This window comes from Elephas maximus, chromosome 1, assembly GCF_024166365.1.
Source record: "Elephas maximus indicus isolate mEleMax1 chromosome 1, mEleMax1 primary haplotype, whole genome shotgun sequence".
Taxonomy (NCBI): domain Eukaryota; kingdom Metazoa; phylum Chordata; class Mammalia; order Proboscidea; family Elephantidae; genus Elephas; species Elephas maximus.
In genome coordinates, this window is record NC_064819.1 from 133,973,148 (window position 1) to 133,988,233 (window position 15,086).

Sequence of the window (15,086 nt, forward strand, 5' to 3'; positions counted from 1 at the left end):
GTATTTGTGTTATTTTTAGTGATATAAACCTAATATTTGAATTCAAAATAAACTTTAATTTTTTTCTTCAGCAAATTGGATTCTTAGTGTGTTAAAAATAATTTCCGTAGCTTCAGTCACATATCTAGGAAGAATAATGAAAATGGATCAGGAAGTATACTGGATGTCAGGGAACACCTACTGGAGTTGAAGACCTTGTTAGGAATAATCTAGAACCTTTCTGTTGAAATATGGTCTATAGATGGCAGCATGGGCACCCCTGAGAGCTTGTTAGGAATGCAGAATCTCAGGTGTCATTCCAGGGCTACAGGACCAAAATCAGCGTTTTCATAATATCCCCAGTTGTGATGCAAAAGCTCTCAAGAGATTGGTGGGTAGTAATCTGGAACTGACTGTGCATTTCTTTAACCTTCTTAGTTTGAACCTTAACTGCCAAAATAAACTCTCCAGCTATTTATCTATCTGTAACTATTTTAGATTTCTGTGTAAGCTTCAAAACAGAATTTCTTTGAAACAAACTTTTAGTGGGGATGACAATGTTCCAAGGCATTACTCCCCTGCCCTTACCTCTAATCTTCTTCACCTTAAGATTTTTTTTTAAATTTTATTTATTTTGTTGTTGTTGAGAATATACATAGCAAAACATACTCCAGTCTGACAGTTTTTACATATACCATTTAGTGACATTGATTATGTTCTTCAAGTTGTGCAACCATCCTCACCCTCCTTTTCTGAGTTGTTCCTTCCTCATTAACATAAACTCACTACCCCCTATGGTTCCTATCTAATCTTTCGAGCTATCTATAGTTCTTCAAAACCCACCAACCCAGTGCCCTCGATAGATCTTAAGTGAGCGTAATGCTCAAGGCGTATATTTTTTACTAGTTAAGCTAAAATATTATTTGGTTTTAGGAAGACTTCAGGGGACATTTTTTGGTTTAAGTTTTAAAAAGATTATCTCAGGGCAGTAGTTTCAGGGGTTCATCCAGCCTCCGTGGCTCCAGAAAGTCTGGAGCCCATGAGAATTTGAAATTCTGTACTGAATTTCTCCCCTTTTGATCAGGATTCTTCTAAAGAATCTTTTATCAAAATGTTCATTAAGGCTAAGAGTTTTTGTAGTATTTTGCCTTTGTATAAAAACTGTCACATGGGCCATTTATTTTCAGTATGACCTGTTGCCTTTCTTAAGAATCACATTATTTTAGATTAATTAATCTAATGATTTAACTTTTATCAGAGCTTAGATAGAGAATAGATTTGGAAGCACCTAAATTAACTTTTGTTGAGGCCTGCTCAATCAGCCTTAACAGTTGTGGTTGCCGGCTCATAGTAGGTACTTAGTTTTTTTGTTAAATCAATACTTATGAGCCTTCATGATTTTGAGTGGCAGATTATTGGCCTTTTTAGCTATTCTGATATAAGTTTGGTATTATTACCAAATCCTGCCAGTAATCATCACCTTGACGTTAGTAGCATTTTGGAACCCCCTATATAGGTGCACTTTATCCTTCCAGCCTTGGGTCTGTGTAGCTGGCATGGAAGCTCTTCCTTGGATCAGAGGAGAACTAGAGTGGTGGATGGGGCAGAACTTTAACACCTGTTTCACAGAAATGTTCATTCGATGATGAGTAAGCTATGGAATATGAATTCCGTATGTATGGACATGATTATATAGATATTAACATATATTCAGTGCCAGGAATTGAAGTTTCATATTTCAGTATATATAGTTATATTTAAATGGAAGATAGTGGTTCTCCATTTCTACTGAGGGTAATTAAAGAAAGAATAGTCTTGAATTATAGCAGGAAGGATTTAAGTTAGCTCTAAAGTTGTCTTTTTAAGTTGGGGTTGTTAAATATTGTCTTGAGCTTCCAGTGGAGGTTATTAATATTCTTGTGGGCTTAAAAGGTAATCATTTGTCAAGGATGGTTCAGTTGTTCTTTTTACTGGTAAGGGGAGAAACTATTTTCTGACCCTGTGATTTTGTTTAACGGAATGAGTTACATGATTTTAGGGGGCCAAATAAATCACTTTCTGTTAATAACTGGAAATTTTTATCAGACAAAAAATTTAGGTAACAAATAGCTACTTCAGACCAGCTTTTGTAAAGAGAAGAATCAATTTACAGTGAATGTAGTGCCTTCTCACTGGCCTTTTCCAGTTTACTCCGGGATCTCTTGCACAGTACTTGACAGTAGTGTTTCATACGTAGTGCTTCTATACTGATAGGAAAAAATAAGGTCTGCTGCACAAACTATTCCAAACAGCCTGACACAATACCGAACACTTAATTGACCTTGATGCTAAAACTTAGCAAGGTAATTTGGGGGGAAAAAATTAAAGATTGCTTCATATTTTTTGAATGAATACTGTAGATCACTTGAGTGTTCTATAGGCAACTGTTTAACATATTTAATTAACAGTAATAAATACATACTTCATATCTTTAACTTTTTTGGTATTTTCATCTTTTCAGTGTTACAAAGCATAAAGGTTATGTAGATGAAAAGGCTGAGGGCAGAAAGGGAGAGCTCCTAAAATGTCTGCAGTTACTTGTTGGTAGCTTGCCCTTTCAGCAGGATGATTATATAAACTGATTTTTGACTGTTTACATGATTTTAATATCTCACAGGTATATATCGACTCATGTTTCCACAAAAGGGAGGACAGTAGGACAGTTAAACTGTGATGTTAGTAGTTTAACAGGGATCTAAAAACCATTCACTTTGACTAGGGCGTGTTGTCTCATGGTATCTGCCTAAACATAAAGCAAAGACCTGTGTTTCCTTTGAGACAATTTTTTAGGGGAATTAAAGTGACAAATTATCTTAAAAAAATACTTTTTAATTTCTGTTAAGAAACACATCCCCTTAAACTGCCATAAATTCATATTGACATGTTCTTCAGATTTTCAGGCTACATGTGTTTAAGCTCTTAAAGAAAGTCATGTTGATTGTAACTTCATTAATATTCTTTAAAGTGTATTAAATTAAAATTTTAATATTTATCTTTAAAAAGTATAGAAAGACATTTGCTATAAAATTATGAAATTTGAGTTATTAATACTCTGTTGAGATGAAGAATACCTTAAGTGTTACTCTAAACGTTGACTAACCTGTTGCCATCAAGTTGATTCCGACTCATGGTGACTCTATAGGACAGAGCAGAATTGCTCCGTAGAGTTTCTGAGGAGTGGCTGGTGGATTTGAACTGCTGACCTTTTGGTTAGCAGCTGAATGCCTAACCGCGGTGCCACTGGGGTTGCGGTGTTCAATAGTAAATGATTTTTCTTTATATATGTAGCATTGGGATTTATAGTCTTATAGGATTTTGAAATGCTTTTTAGTCTCTCTGGGTAAGGTAACAGGACTAAAAAAGCACTAAAATTGTTTAAAGCATTCAACTCCATATCCTCATTGGAGTTCAAGGACCATGTAATTGGAATTTTTGCACAGCAACAGGTTCCTAGAGTGGCCCAGAGAATAGGAACTTCTTTGAGGGGTGCCTGAAAAGCTGGAGATGCTAGTGATTTGAAACTTCTTAACATCTGATCTTTTTGCAGCCATCCCTGCCACAGTGAAATGTACCACTACCCATCCATCCAGTGAAACAATCAGAAAACGGAGAAGACTCCCTCTTTCTTCTTCCTCCACATATCCAGTTTGTCACCACCCCAGCCAGTTTCATCTCTCAAATATTTCTTGAATCCTTTAACTTTTTTCCATATTTTTGTCACTCTCATTTCATCCAAGTCATTGTCATCCCTTAACTTGAGTTTCTGAATTGCTTCTCTTTCACTTACACTCATTTTAGCTGCACTTTGGTTAATTCTTTAACTCACAACAAGAACGATCTTTTCAAAATGAAAATTTGGTGGACACACACACAATTAAAACACTTTAATGGCTTTCCCTTGTTCTAAGATGAAAGACCAAAGCCCTTATCATGTCCTATGAGCCCCTCATGGTCTGGCACTTGCCTGCATCTCTAGGCTCGTTCATACCCCATTCAGTTCTGTTCCTCTCAGCCATCTACGCTTTGGCCAGACTGGCCCTTCTTCAGTTACTTGCACAGGAGTTTTGAACATGCTGTTCTCTTAGCCTGCAACTTTTTCCCACCCCTCTTTTCCTGATTAATTCCTGTTCTTTTTTTTTTTTTTCAGGTCTCAGTTCAAGCATCAGTTCTTCAGGGAAGCCTTTTCTGATCTTTCGGTTTAGATAAAATTTTTCTATTAAACATTCCCACAGCAGCAAATATTTCTCCTTTATATTCTTCTGACACTTTATATTCTTCTATTTTTTTTTTGTGTGTATGTGATTATTAATAATCCGTGTGCTCCATTAGAAGCCAGGTTCCACAAGGCTGAGGACTATGTCATTTTGCTCCCTGTGGCATCTTGCCAGCACCTATCACAATGTCTAGCACATGAGGCTGTTAATAAACTTGTGTGAAGGAATATAAACTTCTTTGTTGGCCCTGCAACTGAGTTGAAACATGAAAAAGCCAACATTAACTGTTGAGACTTCTCACGGACATCATTTTGGCAGGGATATGAAGAAGCCAGACTGGAGACTTAGTGAGGAAGCATCTATCATGAGGTGAAGCCTATTGATAGCATTTAGTTAGTGCAGTTTTCCTGTGAATACATATTGCATATATTCCCATGTTTAATATTTATGATCGTTCCAAATTTCTGTTCACAAAAACATTGGGTGACAGATTTATTATTTCTTTAATCTACCAAGGTTTTATATTCTAAACATGTTATTCTAAATATTGGCCACATGATTTTTTTATTGTGGTACAAATACACATAGCAAAACATTTGCCAGTTTAACAGTTTTTACATGTATGATTCATTGACATTGATTACATTTGGCCGCATGATCTTGTATATAGAAGTATTTCATTACGTTTGAAGATCTCAGTCATTTATTTGAAAGATTTGAGTATCTCGTAAATATCTGGGATTTGTGCTAAATGGTAGTAAACTAGACTTCCTGCCTTTGTGATATGTGAGAGAGAGGGATAAGGAAAGAGAGATGGGCAAAGAGAGATTAAATAGGTTATCAGCTAAACAGGGTAATCACAGAATGTTAAAAGTGTTCACAGGTGGTGAGAGTGAGTGGAGAGTAACTGGAAAGGCAACCGTAGCTAGAGTAGTCCAAGAAGTCTCCAAGCAGGCAGCATGCGAACTGAGGCATAGAAGAGGAGAGTGAGCCAACCCTGTAAAGAGCTGAGGAAGGGACATTCTAGTCAGAGTGAATAGCAAGTGTAAAGTCATGGAGGCAGGAAAAGACACAGCCTACAAAACCTTTGGGACAGTTCTACCCTTTCACATGGGTTGCTGTGAGTTGGAGCCGACTCTGTGGCATCTAACAACAACAAATCATAGTGTGGTGAGTGGGAGTGGCATGAAGTGTTTGGAAGAAGTGTTTGGAAGAAGTGTGAGGGACCTCGTTAATGGGTGAGCCATGGCAAGCCATTTAATATGTCATACAAGGCTTTCTGTTATGTGGTCCCCTCCTATCAGCTCTTGAAAGTTACTCCAAACACTCTGCTCTTCAGGTATGCCAAAGACCTCTGCCATTCCACTCTTCCCCTCCCCGCCTTTGCCTTTGTGTGTCTTGGCATCTTCTGTCCCTGCTGTCTACTCAAAAAAAAAACAAAAACAAAAACCTGTTGCTGTTGAGTGGATTCCAATGCATAGTAAACCTGCAGGACAGGGTAGAGCTGCCCTATAGAGTTTCCAAGGAGCGCCTGGTGGATTTGAGCTGCTGAGCTTTTGGTTCACCACCTACTACTCTGCCTTTAAGTTTCAGTTCAGGCTTTGCCTCCTCTAGGAGACCTGAATGTTTCCCAATGCAGACTTCAAGTCTCCTGTGTTGAGGTCCTTATTGCCCTTAACGTGTCACACTATGTTAAAATTGATTACTCCACATTATATTTAAGGTTCATCTATATTGATATGTACAGTTTATTTTCGCTGTTCTGTAATCGCTGTATGGAGAGAAAAATCGTACTGGTGGGCATTTAGGTTATTTCCAATCTTTTTATAAATCATTCAGCTATAAATATTCTTGTACATTGCTTCTTGACTATGTGTGAAATTCTTCACGTTGTTTTTCAGTCATTTTTGACCATGACCCAGAAAAATAATATTCTATAGCATGACTCAGTTTATATGTACATATGTGTGTTACTAATTTTTAGAGTTTTGCAAGAGTGTATTCATGTGATGTACTCCTATTTTTTTCTCTTTAAAAAAAAAAAAAAACTTGAGAATAAATTGACTAATTGTTGCCTGTTGTGACCTGCTCTATGGTATGGTGTGTGTGCATATGAATAAATGGATTGGGTATATATTCATCTAGAACTTTATTAGATTTTGCCAAATTATTTTCTAAGTGATTATACCAGTTTATGCTTGGCCTGGCCTCTGAGTCTGGAGCTTTAGCTTTTTGACTTTTTGCCCATGGTCTTTTTTAAGAGCACTTACTTGGTGCAGAATTGGGAAGTACTCAATAGTTTATTGAGTGAAAATGAGGATTTCATACCAATAATCGAACCCCTACCATGTTGAGCAACTACTGTGTTGGCAGTTTTAGTAAATTTATAAGGTTAATTCAGTAGAGTGGATAATTCATTTGTAATTTTGGTTAGGCTCTTAAAAGTCTATTTGGGGGTGTTTCTAACTATATTGTTAAGAAATAGTGGTTGTATTCCAAGAAAACACACATTAACAAAATGACATTATTGTATCAATGGGTAAACATTGGTTGGAGTTAAAGTTTTCCATAAGTAATGGTGTATTTCTTTTTTCTTTGCAGGGATCAATAAAATGGTTTTTATAACCTTAAGTGTATAACACCTAAACATCACTGAGAATTTAATTACATCTAACATCTGCTCCAATAATATAGCTATTCATTTTCTGTGACTGCTGGCATTATTATTAGCACAGTGCTTTTACACATTTTAATCCCTTTAGTATCCTTTGTTATAAAAAAGCACCACTGTATTGGGTGCTCCAGCTTTTTACCTGGAAGATCAGTTACTATCACATGTAAATGATGCTTCCTAATTAATTAATTAAATCCACTCACATATTTGCTGCATCAGGAAAATTATGCAGTAGAGAAAAGTCTCCATTTGTATTTGAATATTGGTCTATCAGGTATTCCGGGGAAATCATTTTGTTTTAAGGGGAAAAAAAGCAATCCCTGCAATTTGTTTTGTAGACCAGTGTAGAACCTTCCCTAGAGGAGGAAGAGAACTGTGCTTGCTTTGGTTTTTCAAAGTTTCTGAATATGACAATAACTAGCACTAAGTAGTGCTTTAAAACTTTCAGAATATTTTCCGTTTGTAAGCCTTTCCTCAGCGTTGGGGGCAAACAATCCTGTTTAGCATATGAGAATTTTGTTGCTGTGGTGGTTACTAATCAGTTGTTATTTATACAGCTCAAGGTGGCAGAACAGACTGACAATACAAGCCTTTTGGCTTCTAATTCATTTTGGCACTGATAGCCATCAGACAGATGTTTAAAGTATGTTTGTCAGTTTATATATGTCATTTCTCCAATTTAAAAGCAGAATATTTTGTGGTAAGTTATATGTGCATAATTTACCCCCTGTGTAATAAAGGAAAATTTTTGGGATGTGATTAGTTTTGTTGCATTCTAATTACTGACTTTAACACTGCTTTGTAGATTGTCTTACTTTCCTTTATGTAAAATTTTCTTAAGGTTGATTTATATTGTTATTTTTTACTGTACATATAAAGAAATCTGTTAGGTACAAGCTTCTGAATATTTGATATAATTCCAAAAATGTTACTTTTACTTTTCCACTTTTATTTTGTTAATTGTACAAGTTATATGTGAAAATATTGCATGCTACTGAAACAAAATTTGTGTTCTTACCACCCAGCGCAGGAGATTATAAACAGTGCCAAGACACAACTCTCGTTAGCAAGCAGCTGTCAGTACCATTTGAAAATTTGAGTGTAATTTCTGTAACCTTCCGTCATAATTGTATAAAACCCCAAAATGCTTCTAATATGCTGCCGTGATGCTTATTTTAGTTTTTAATGTCAGCTTTCCCTTGTTTTCTTTCCTTAATTAGGTCCCCGATGGGCTTCCTGGAACATTGGTGTGTTTATTTGTATCAGATGTGCTGGAATCCATAGAAATCTTGGGGTGCACATATCTAGGGTCAAGTCAGTCAACCTAGACCAATGGACACCAGAACAGATACAGGTAAACTTTTCTTACCAAGAAATTATTTAAAATATTTAAAGTGAATGTAAAATCTTTAACCTTCCTTGCATCTGAGAGTTAACATTGAAAAGAAGTGTAAAATGGCATGTGCCACATACAAAGTTTGAGTAGTATTTGAATTGTCAATTCAGATGTTTATTTCTTCTTGGGTCTATAGTAAAGTCAGTTTTTTCTTTTTTTTTAATATCTAGTTTTATCTAAAATTTTGACTTAGTAGTTTTTGAAGAATAAATTTCTTTTTCTTGTATTGATGAAATTTGGCAAGTAATTCCATAGTTTGTTTTGTTTTCCTGTCAGTAGAGGGAGCAGTAGTAAAGATAAAGAGGTTTTCTTGATTTTCAGACAGGATCTACTTGGTAGAAGAAAGCCTAGTGAACAAATGTTCTAATGACTGATTTGGACTTCTTTAGAGAGGTGTAGCTTTGTTAGAAATAAATTTGGAATTTTAGGGAATTGCCAATTTTCTATTATGACAGTCGTAAATTCTCAAAATCTTACTTTATAATTCTCAAGGTTGGCTGCTAGTATAAAAATGACTTTTTCTAGTGGTCTTGTTTTATAATTCACAGTGAAATTATACCACTTCATCTAGCGCCTTTTGAAATTACTTTTCAGTGTGAAGCCTAAATACATAAATATATGTTGTTGAATCTCAGTGCTACACATATATACCCAGAATCACAAGAAAATAAAAACACAGAAATTGGTCTGGATGAGCTGAGGTGAGAGTAGAAAGAATAGAATGGAGGCTATAAAGTCAAACAGTTTTGTGTGGTTTCAAATTAGGTTTTTGAGCCTTTATGATCCTTTATTTGTTTTCAAGATTATTGAGGAAAAAACATTCTAGTTCTATCAAGGAAACAGAGCTTTTTGAAACATTTCATGTAAGGCAGTGCTCTTAATAACATCTCTGTAGTAAATGTGGTAACAGATTTCATGATGGTTAAGTATTCCTCAAGAAATCATGAAGCGTTATCGGAAGATGTAACTTTGTGTTTGCAGTGGATTACGGAGGTACAAAACATTCTAGGCCCCAACTAGATTGCCTTTTCAATAGTTCATTTCAAACCAAGACAAAACATGGAATCCCTGTGCAATTCAAGTAGATTTCCAAAAATACTATTTTTCTCAAGTAGGCTATTGAGAGGAGTTGTGGATAGAAGGTTATTTGAGTTGGTTGTTCTGCCTTGAGACTGAAATGCAATTATTCTTTTTCTGTGGCTTAGACCAGAACTTCCCCATCAGAGGGCTTTGATTCACTGGTGACAGGTGTACTGCAAGATACTGAATTCCATACTGTACAGCACAACCTTTATTTTAGCCTAGAAACTTTCAAGACAAGTGACTCTAGGGAGGCATAGAACAACATGATTAAGAAGGTGATCTCTAGTATTAGATGGCTGGAGTTAGACTTGTATGATCTTGATAGGATATTTAAGCTCAGAGTGCCTTAGTTTCTTCATTTGTAAGATGGAAATAGTAATAGTGCCTATTTCTTTGCATTGCTATGAGGATCAAATAAGTAAATATGGGTAGAGCATTTAGAACAATACCTGGAACATTTTAAGCACTCAGTTGATGTTAGCTTGGCACTGGGTTTGTTAGTTACTAATGGCATTAGTGCTGCATCTGTTTATTATGTAAAACCTTCAGTATAGCTGCCTTGAATATCTTTTTGATCTTAGGCAATTTAGCTTCCTAGTTAACCTGCTGTGATGAATTGAATTGGTTGCTAAATGTACTACTGAGTAAGTAGACAAAATGATCCATTGTGTAGTAGTATTGAATAAAAATAAAGTTACTTTTTGAGAATATTTGCCAAAAATAACTCATTTTAGTAGTATTGGATATTAGGGCATTTTGAGTTGAATAGTTGGGTGGTCATATCAACTGTCCATTGAGGTTGTCCCTCACTGAGTGAAAAAAATCTTATTTGTATCCCGTTTCCTGTGGTAGTAGGTATGTTCCAGAAATCCACTCTTTTTATACCATGACATTTTTTTTAATCTTTTTACTTAAAAAAAAAAAAAAAAAATTAATTATAGAGTATAATTCACAGATGTGAGTTTTAGCAAATATCTACACTGTGTAACTAATACCTCCAGTGAAAACGCAGAACATTTTCATTACCCTAGAAAGTTTCCTTATGCCAGTTTCCAGTCAACTCCTCTGGTAGCAACCGCTGCACCGATTTCTGTCCTCTTAGACTGTAGTCTTGGTATACATGACATTTCTACCTTTTGGAATCCTTTCCTGCTAACTTTGACTCTTAATTCAGATTAGGAAATATGATGATCACAATATGTTGTAGTGTGACATATTCATATTCATTTCTTTGATATAAGAAATGCCTGGGAGGTATTTATTTATAGAAGGAAGACAAATACTTTTACTGCAGTAAGCTCTACTCTGCCTTCTCTCATCATCACCCCTAACATGTCATGATGATCATGTTTCTAATCGTCAAATACGATACTTAGTTTTGGTGAGTTGGAACTAACTTGATGGCACCTAACAACAACAATCCATATTTGTACCCATTCCAAAGAAAGGATACAACAGAATGTGGAAATTATCGAACAGCATTATTTATATCACATGCAGGTAGAATTTTGTTTAAGATAACAATACCTCGACAGAAAACTGCCAGAAATTCGAGCTGGATTCAGAAGAGGATGAAGAACAAGGGGTATCATTGCTGATGGACAGATATATCTTGGCTGAAAGCAGTGAATACTAGAAAGATGTTTATCTGTGTTTTATTGACTATGCAAAGGCATTTGACTCTGTGGATCATAACATCATGGATAACATTGTAAAGAGTGGGAATTCCAGAACACTTAATTGTGTTCACAAGGGACCTGTACATAGACCAGGAGGCAGTTGTTTGAACAGAACAAGGGGATACTGTGTAGTTTAAAATCAGGAAAGGTGTGCGTCAAGGTTGTATCCTTTCACCATACTTTCTCAATTTGTATGCTGAGCAAATAATCCAAGAAGCTAGACTATATGAAGAAGAACGTGGCATCAGGATTGAAGGAAGACTAATTAACAACCTGTGATAAGCAGATGACACAACCTTGCTTGCCGAAAGGGAAAAGGACTTGAAGTACTTACTGATGTAGATGAAGGACTACAGCCTTCAGTATAGATTACACCTCAACATTAAGAAAGCAAAAATCCTTACAACTGGACCAGTAAGCAATATGATAAATGGAGAAAAGATTGAAATTGTCAAGGATTTCATTTTATTTGAATCCACGATCTACACCCATGGGAGCAACAGCGAAGAAATCAAACAATGTATTGCATTGTGCAAATATGCTACAAAAGACCGCTTTAAAGTGTTGAAAAGCAAAAATGTCACTTTGAGGACTAATATACGCCTGACACAGGCTGTGGTATTTTCAGTCTACCTTATGTTCATGTGAAGGCTGAACAATGAGTAAGGAAGACTTTGAATTCAGGTGTTGGCGAAGAACGTTGAATATACTGTGGACTGTCAGAAAAACGCACAAACTGTCTTGAAAGAGTATAGCCAGCGTGTTCCTTGGAAGCAAGGATGGCGAAACTTTGTCTCATGGACTTTGGACATGTTATCAGGAGGGAGCAGTCCCTGGAGAAGGACATCATGCTCAGTAAAGTGGAGGGTCAGCAAAAAAGAGGGAGACCTGCAATGAGATTGTTTGACATAATGGCTGGAACGGTGGGCTCAAACATAGCAACGATTGTGAGGATGGTGGAGGACCGGGCAGTGTTTTGTTGTGTTATACACGGGGTTGCTATGAGTAGGAACTGACTCAATGTTACCTAACAACAATAGCAATCTTTTTGAGACCTTGTACTACTAAATGTGGAAATGTGATTTAGTTTCTGTGCCCAATCAAGCTATTAAATTAAAAAAACAAAAAAAAATTTTTTTGGGTGACTTTGTAAAATATAACTGTAGAGTTGCAAGTATAAGCTTATAAATGTAGGGTTATTTATCAATTGATACTATATATCAATTATTTATATATGCACCTTGTGTGTGTGTGTGTGTGTCTGTGAATCTTTAGGCCATCTACCATATTCATAGCTCTATTAGAATTGTTGTGTGCTTATTCTTAAAAGAAAATGATTTGCCTGCACAAATCTATTTTGATTTTTATTAGCATTGAAATAAGGTAAAGTTACTGACCTTTAAAAAAAAACCCTTATCAAATTTCTTTCTTTTAATATGGTTAATGATCAGATTAATAATGTCTTTGATAATGGATTTATTTCCATATACTTCTCAAATTTTTGGAAAGGACCAAATTTTAAATACTTTAAAAAAAATTTATTTTATAATGATTCATTAACCCCAAGTAATGATTACTGTTTTTCTTAGTTTTCTCCGGCTACCGTAACAAAACACCACAAAGTGTTACCTTCAGGAACTTTACATTTGAAATTGTCTACTCTTCATAGGTATATGTTTTATCCTTAGTGAACTTGCCTTAAACATTTTGTAGACATTTTCATCCCCTCTGTTCACATCTTTAAGGATCCCTTGTGGCTCAGTGGTTAAATGCTTAGCTGCTAACTGAAACGTTTGCAGCTTGAACCCACCAGCTGGTCTGCGGGAGAAATATTACAGCCCTTGAAACCCTATGGGGCAGTTCTGCTCTGTTCTGTAGGGTTGCTCCGGGTTCAAATTGACTCGATGGCAATGAATTAGTTCATATCTTTACTGTTTTTACTTTAGCTTTGACTGTAAAGTGGGCTAGAAGGAAAGGTCTTTTAATCCCAACTCTTTTCATAGCCTTGTATACCAGAATAGAAGCATACCTTCCCTTCATTTTCTGTGTACTCAATTTCTGAGTGATTCTGCTTTGAACTATAGCTTGTTTAAGGGTAGGATGGGGAAGGCGGTGGCTGCTGATCTTTCTGCCTTTATTTTCATTTTCAGGCTTGCTTCCTGCTTTTCTGCTTACTTTTAGAGGCATCTTTATTCTCTTTCTTCTTCTTTGAAACATGTTGGCTCATCCTTCTGCCAAAACAACACAGGCCCTCATATCCCTCTTTCACCTAACATGTATTGGCTCTTCTATACTCATGTATTCATTTGTTTAGTTGTTCAGTCAGTAAGCATGTCACTACTTACTCTCTATCAGCTACTGCCTTCTAGGAACTAGCTCCTATCTTCCTTTAACAGTTGTAATTCTTGAGCAATATTTTTATTTGCTATTTCATTTCTTTACCTTACTTTTATCTCTATTAATTCTATACTCACCATTCTGCTAAATTTACAGTCTCAGAAGAACACTGGTTACCTGTATCTAATGTCCAAATCCAGCTCTACATCGTTTTCCTCCTTGATCTTTCTGCTTCACTTGGCAATGACCACTGCCCTCCAGAAGTTTTTTACCCTCTTGGTAAAGGAAGTTGAAGTTACTATCCTATATCTTAAACTACATAACTTTGTTAATTTATTACTCTCTCTCTTTTTTTTTTTTTTTGCTGTTTTACTCCTTTCCTCTCCTACCTAGAGATTTTCTAGTTTTGTCTTTAGCCCTTTTGTTCTTTTGTCTCTGTCTAGAGCAGAGCTCATTTACTTCTTATGGATTCAGCTGTCATTTTTCTGTGCAGATTATTCTTGGCCCCCTTTCCCAGGTAGTGACTTCTACATTGAGTTTCAGTCCTTTTTTCACATTGCCTGTTGGAGACCATTTGTAGGTTTATCACTTTTGAAAATCCTTGGAGATCCTTGGCATGAAGTAATTGGAAATTTTGCTCAAGCATCCGTTTTAACTGTGTTCTGTGAGACTGGAGTTAGCCAGCTAGATTTCTTGCACAGCACTGAAATCGTAACATAGTTTTATATTCTCTGCTCATCCTTGTATATTCTTATGAAATAATTAAAAGTCTTGTTTTATGAAAAATGCCTCGTAAGGAAATCCAGCCATTAATGCAATAATAGAAATGAAGAAAAAGGAATAGATATATCCAGGCATGTTTGCATTTTTTTGCCAGATAATATTATATGTTTGAGTAGAATAAATAATGGAATATCAGAATTAACTGTTTCTCTGTCGTGATATCAACAAAACCCCTATATATTCCATATGGAAACAGAAAAAAGGATTTGTGAAATTGTTTCAGTGTGGGAAATTTTGGCTGTGTGATTGTTGACTAGTGTGTACCACATGTAAATGTTAAGGCTGGTAGGTATCTTTATTTTACAGACAGTTTGACAAATCTAAAATTAAAATAATGATCTCCTTGCTTAAACTGGATTCTTTCCTTCATCCATTTAGTCTTAAAACCAGGGCGCTGTCCCATGGCTCTTACTCCTTCCTCCCTTTTGTCTCGATATTCCATCAGCTCTTAATTCTTTTGTTGCGTCTGTTGGTTTTCGCTCTCATTTCTCCACATCATAGTCCAAGGCTTTAGCTTATTCCTGATTATCCCACCACTGCTGTCTTTCCATCTGTTTACACATAACATCCAGAGTAATCTTCCTATAACATTGGTTTGGTCATTTTATTTCTGTCCTAAGGGATTTGCATTGATTCTCTGGAAATCATAAAAGTTTTATTTTCTTTAAATTGATATTAAGTATTTCTGCCATCTGGCTTCATCCTGTTTTTGCGACCTTACTCCAGATGCTTTATAAGAGATAGCTTTGGCTATATGTATCTAGACAGCTCCTCCTGTTGAATCAATCTCATGGATATATTCTTTTTTTTGTTGTTGTTGAATATGTTTTTTGTATATTCTTTCTGCCAAAGTAAATCCTTTCCATTTTTAAAATCTATATACATCTTGTGCTTAATCATAT

At 35.8% G+C, this 15,086-nt stretch overlaps 1 protein-coding gene across 5 annotated transcripts in view; it reads left to right on the plus strand.

The window, feature by feature from the left end:
- Positions 1–15,086, plus strand: part of SMAP1 (small ArfGAP 1) — a 207,306-nt gene that overhangs the window by 68,869 nt on the left and 123,351 nt on the right. For all 5 annotated transcript variants that reach the window (XM_049895294.1, XM_049895303.1, XM_049895313.1 and 2 more), the window contains exon 2: positions 8,127–8,260. In XM_049895294.1, the coding sequence (XP_049751251.1) occupies positions 8,127–8,260 (134 nt within the window). The remainder of the gene's footprint in view (positions 1–8,126; positions 8,261–15,086) is intronic.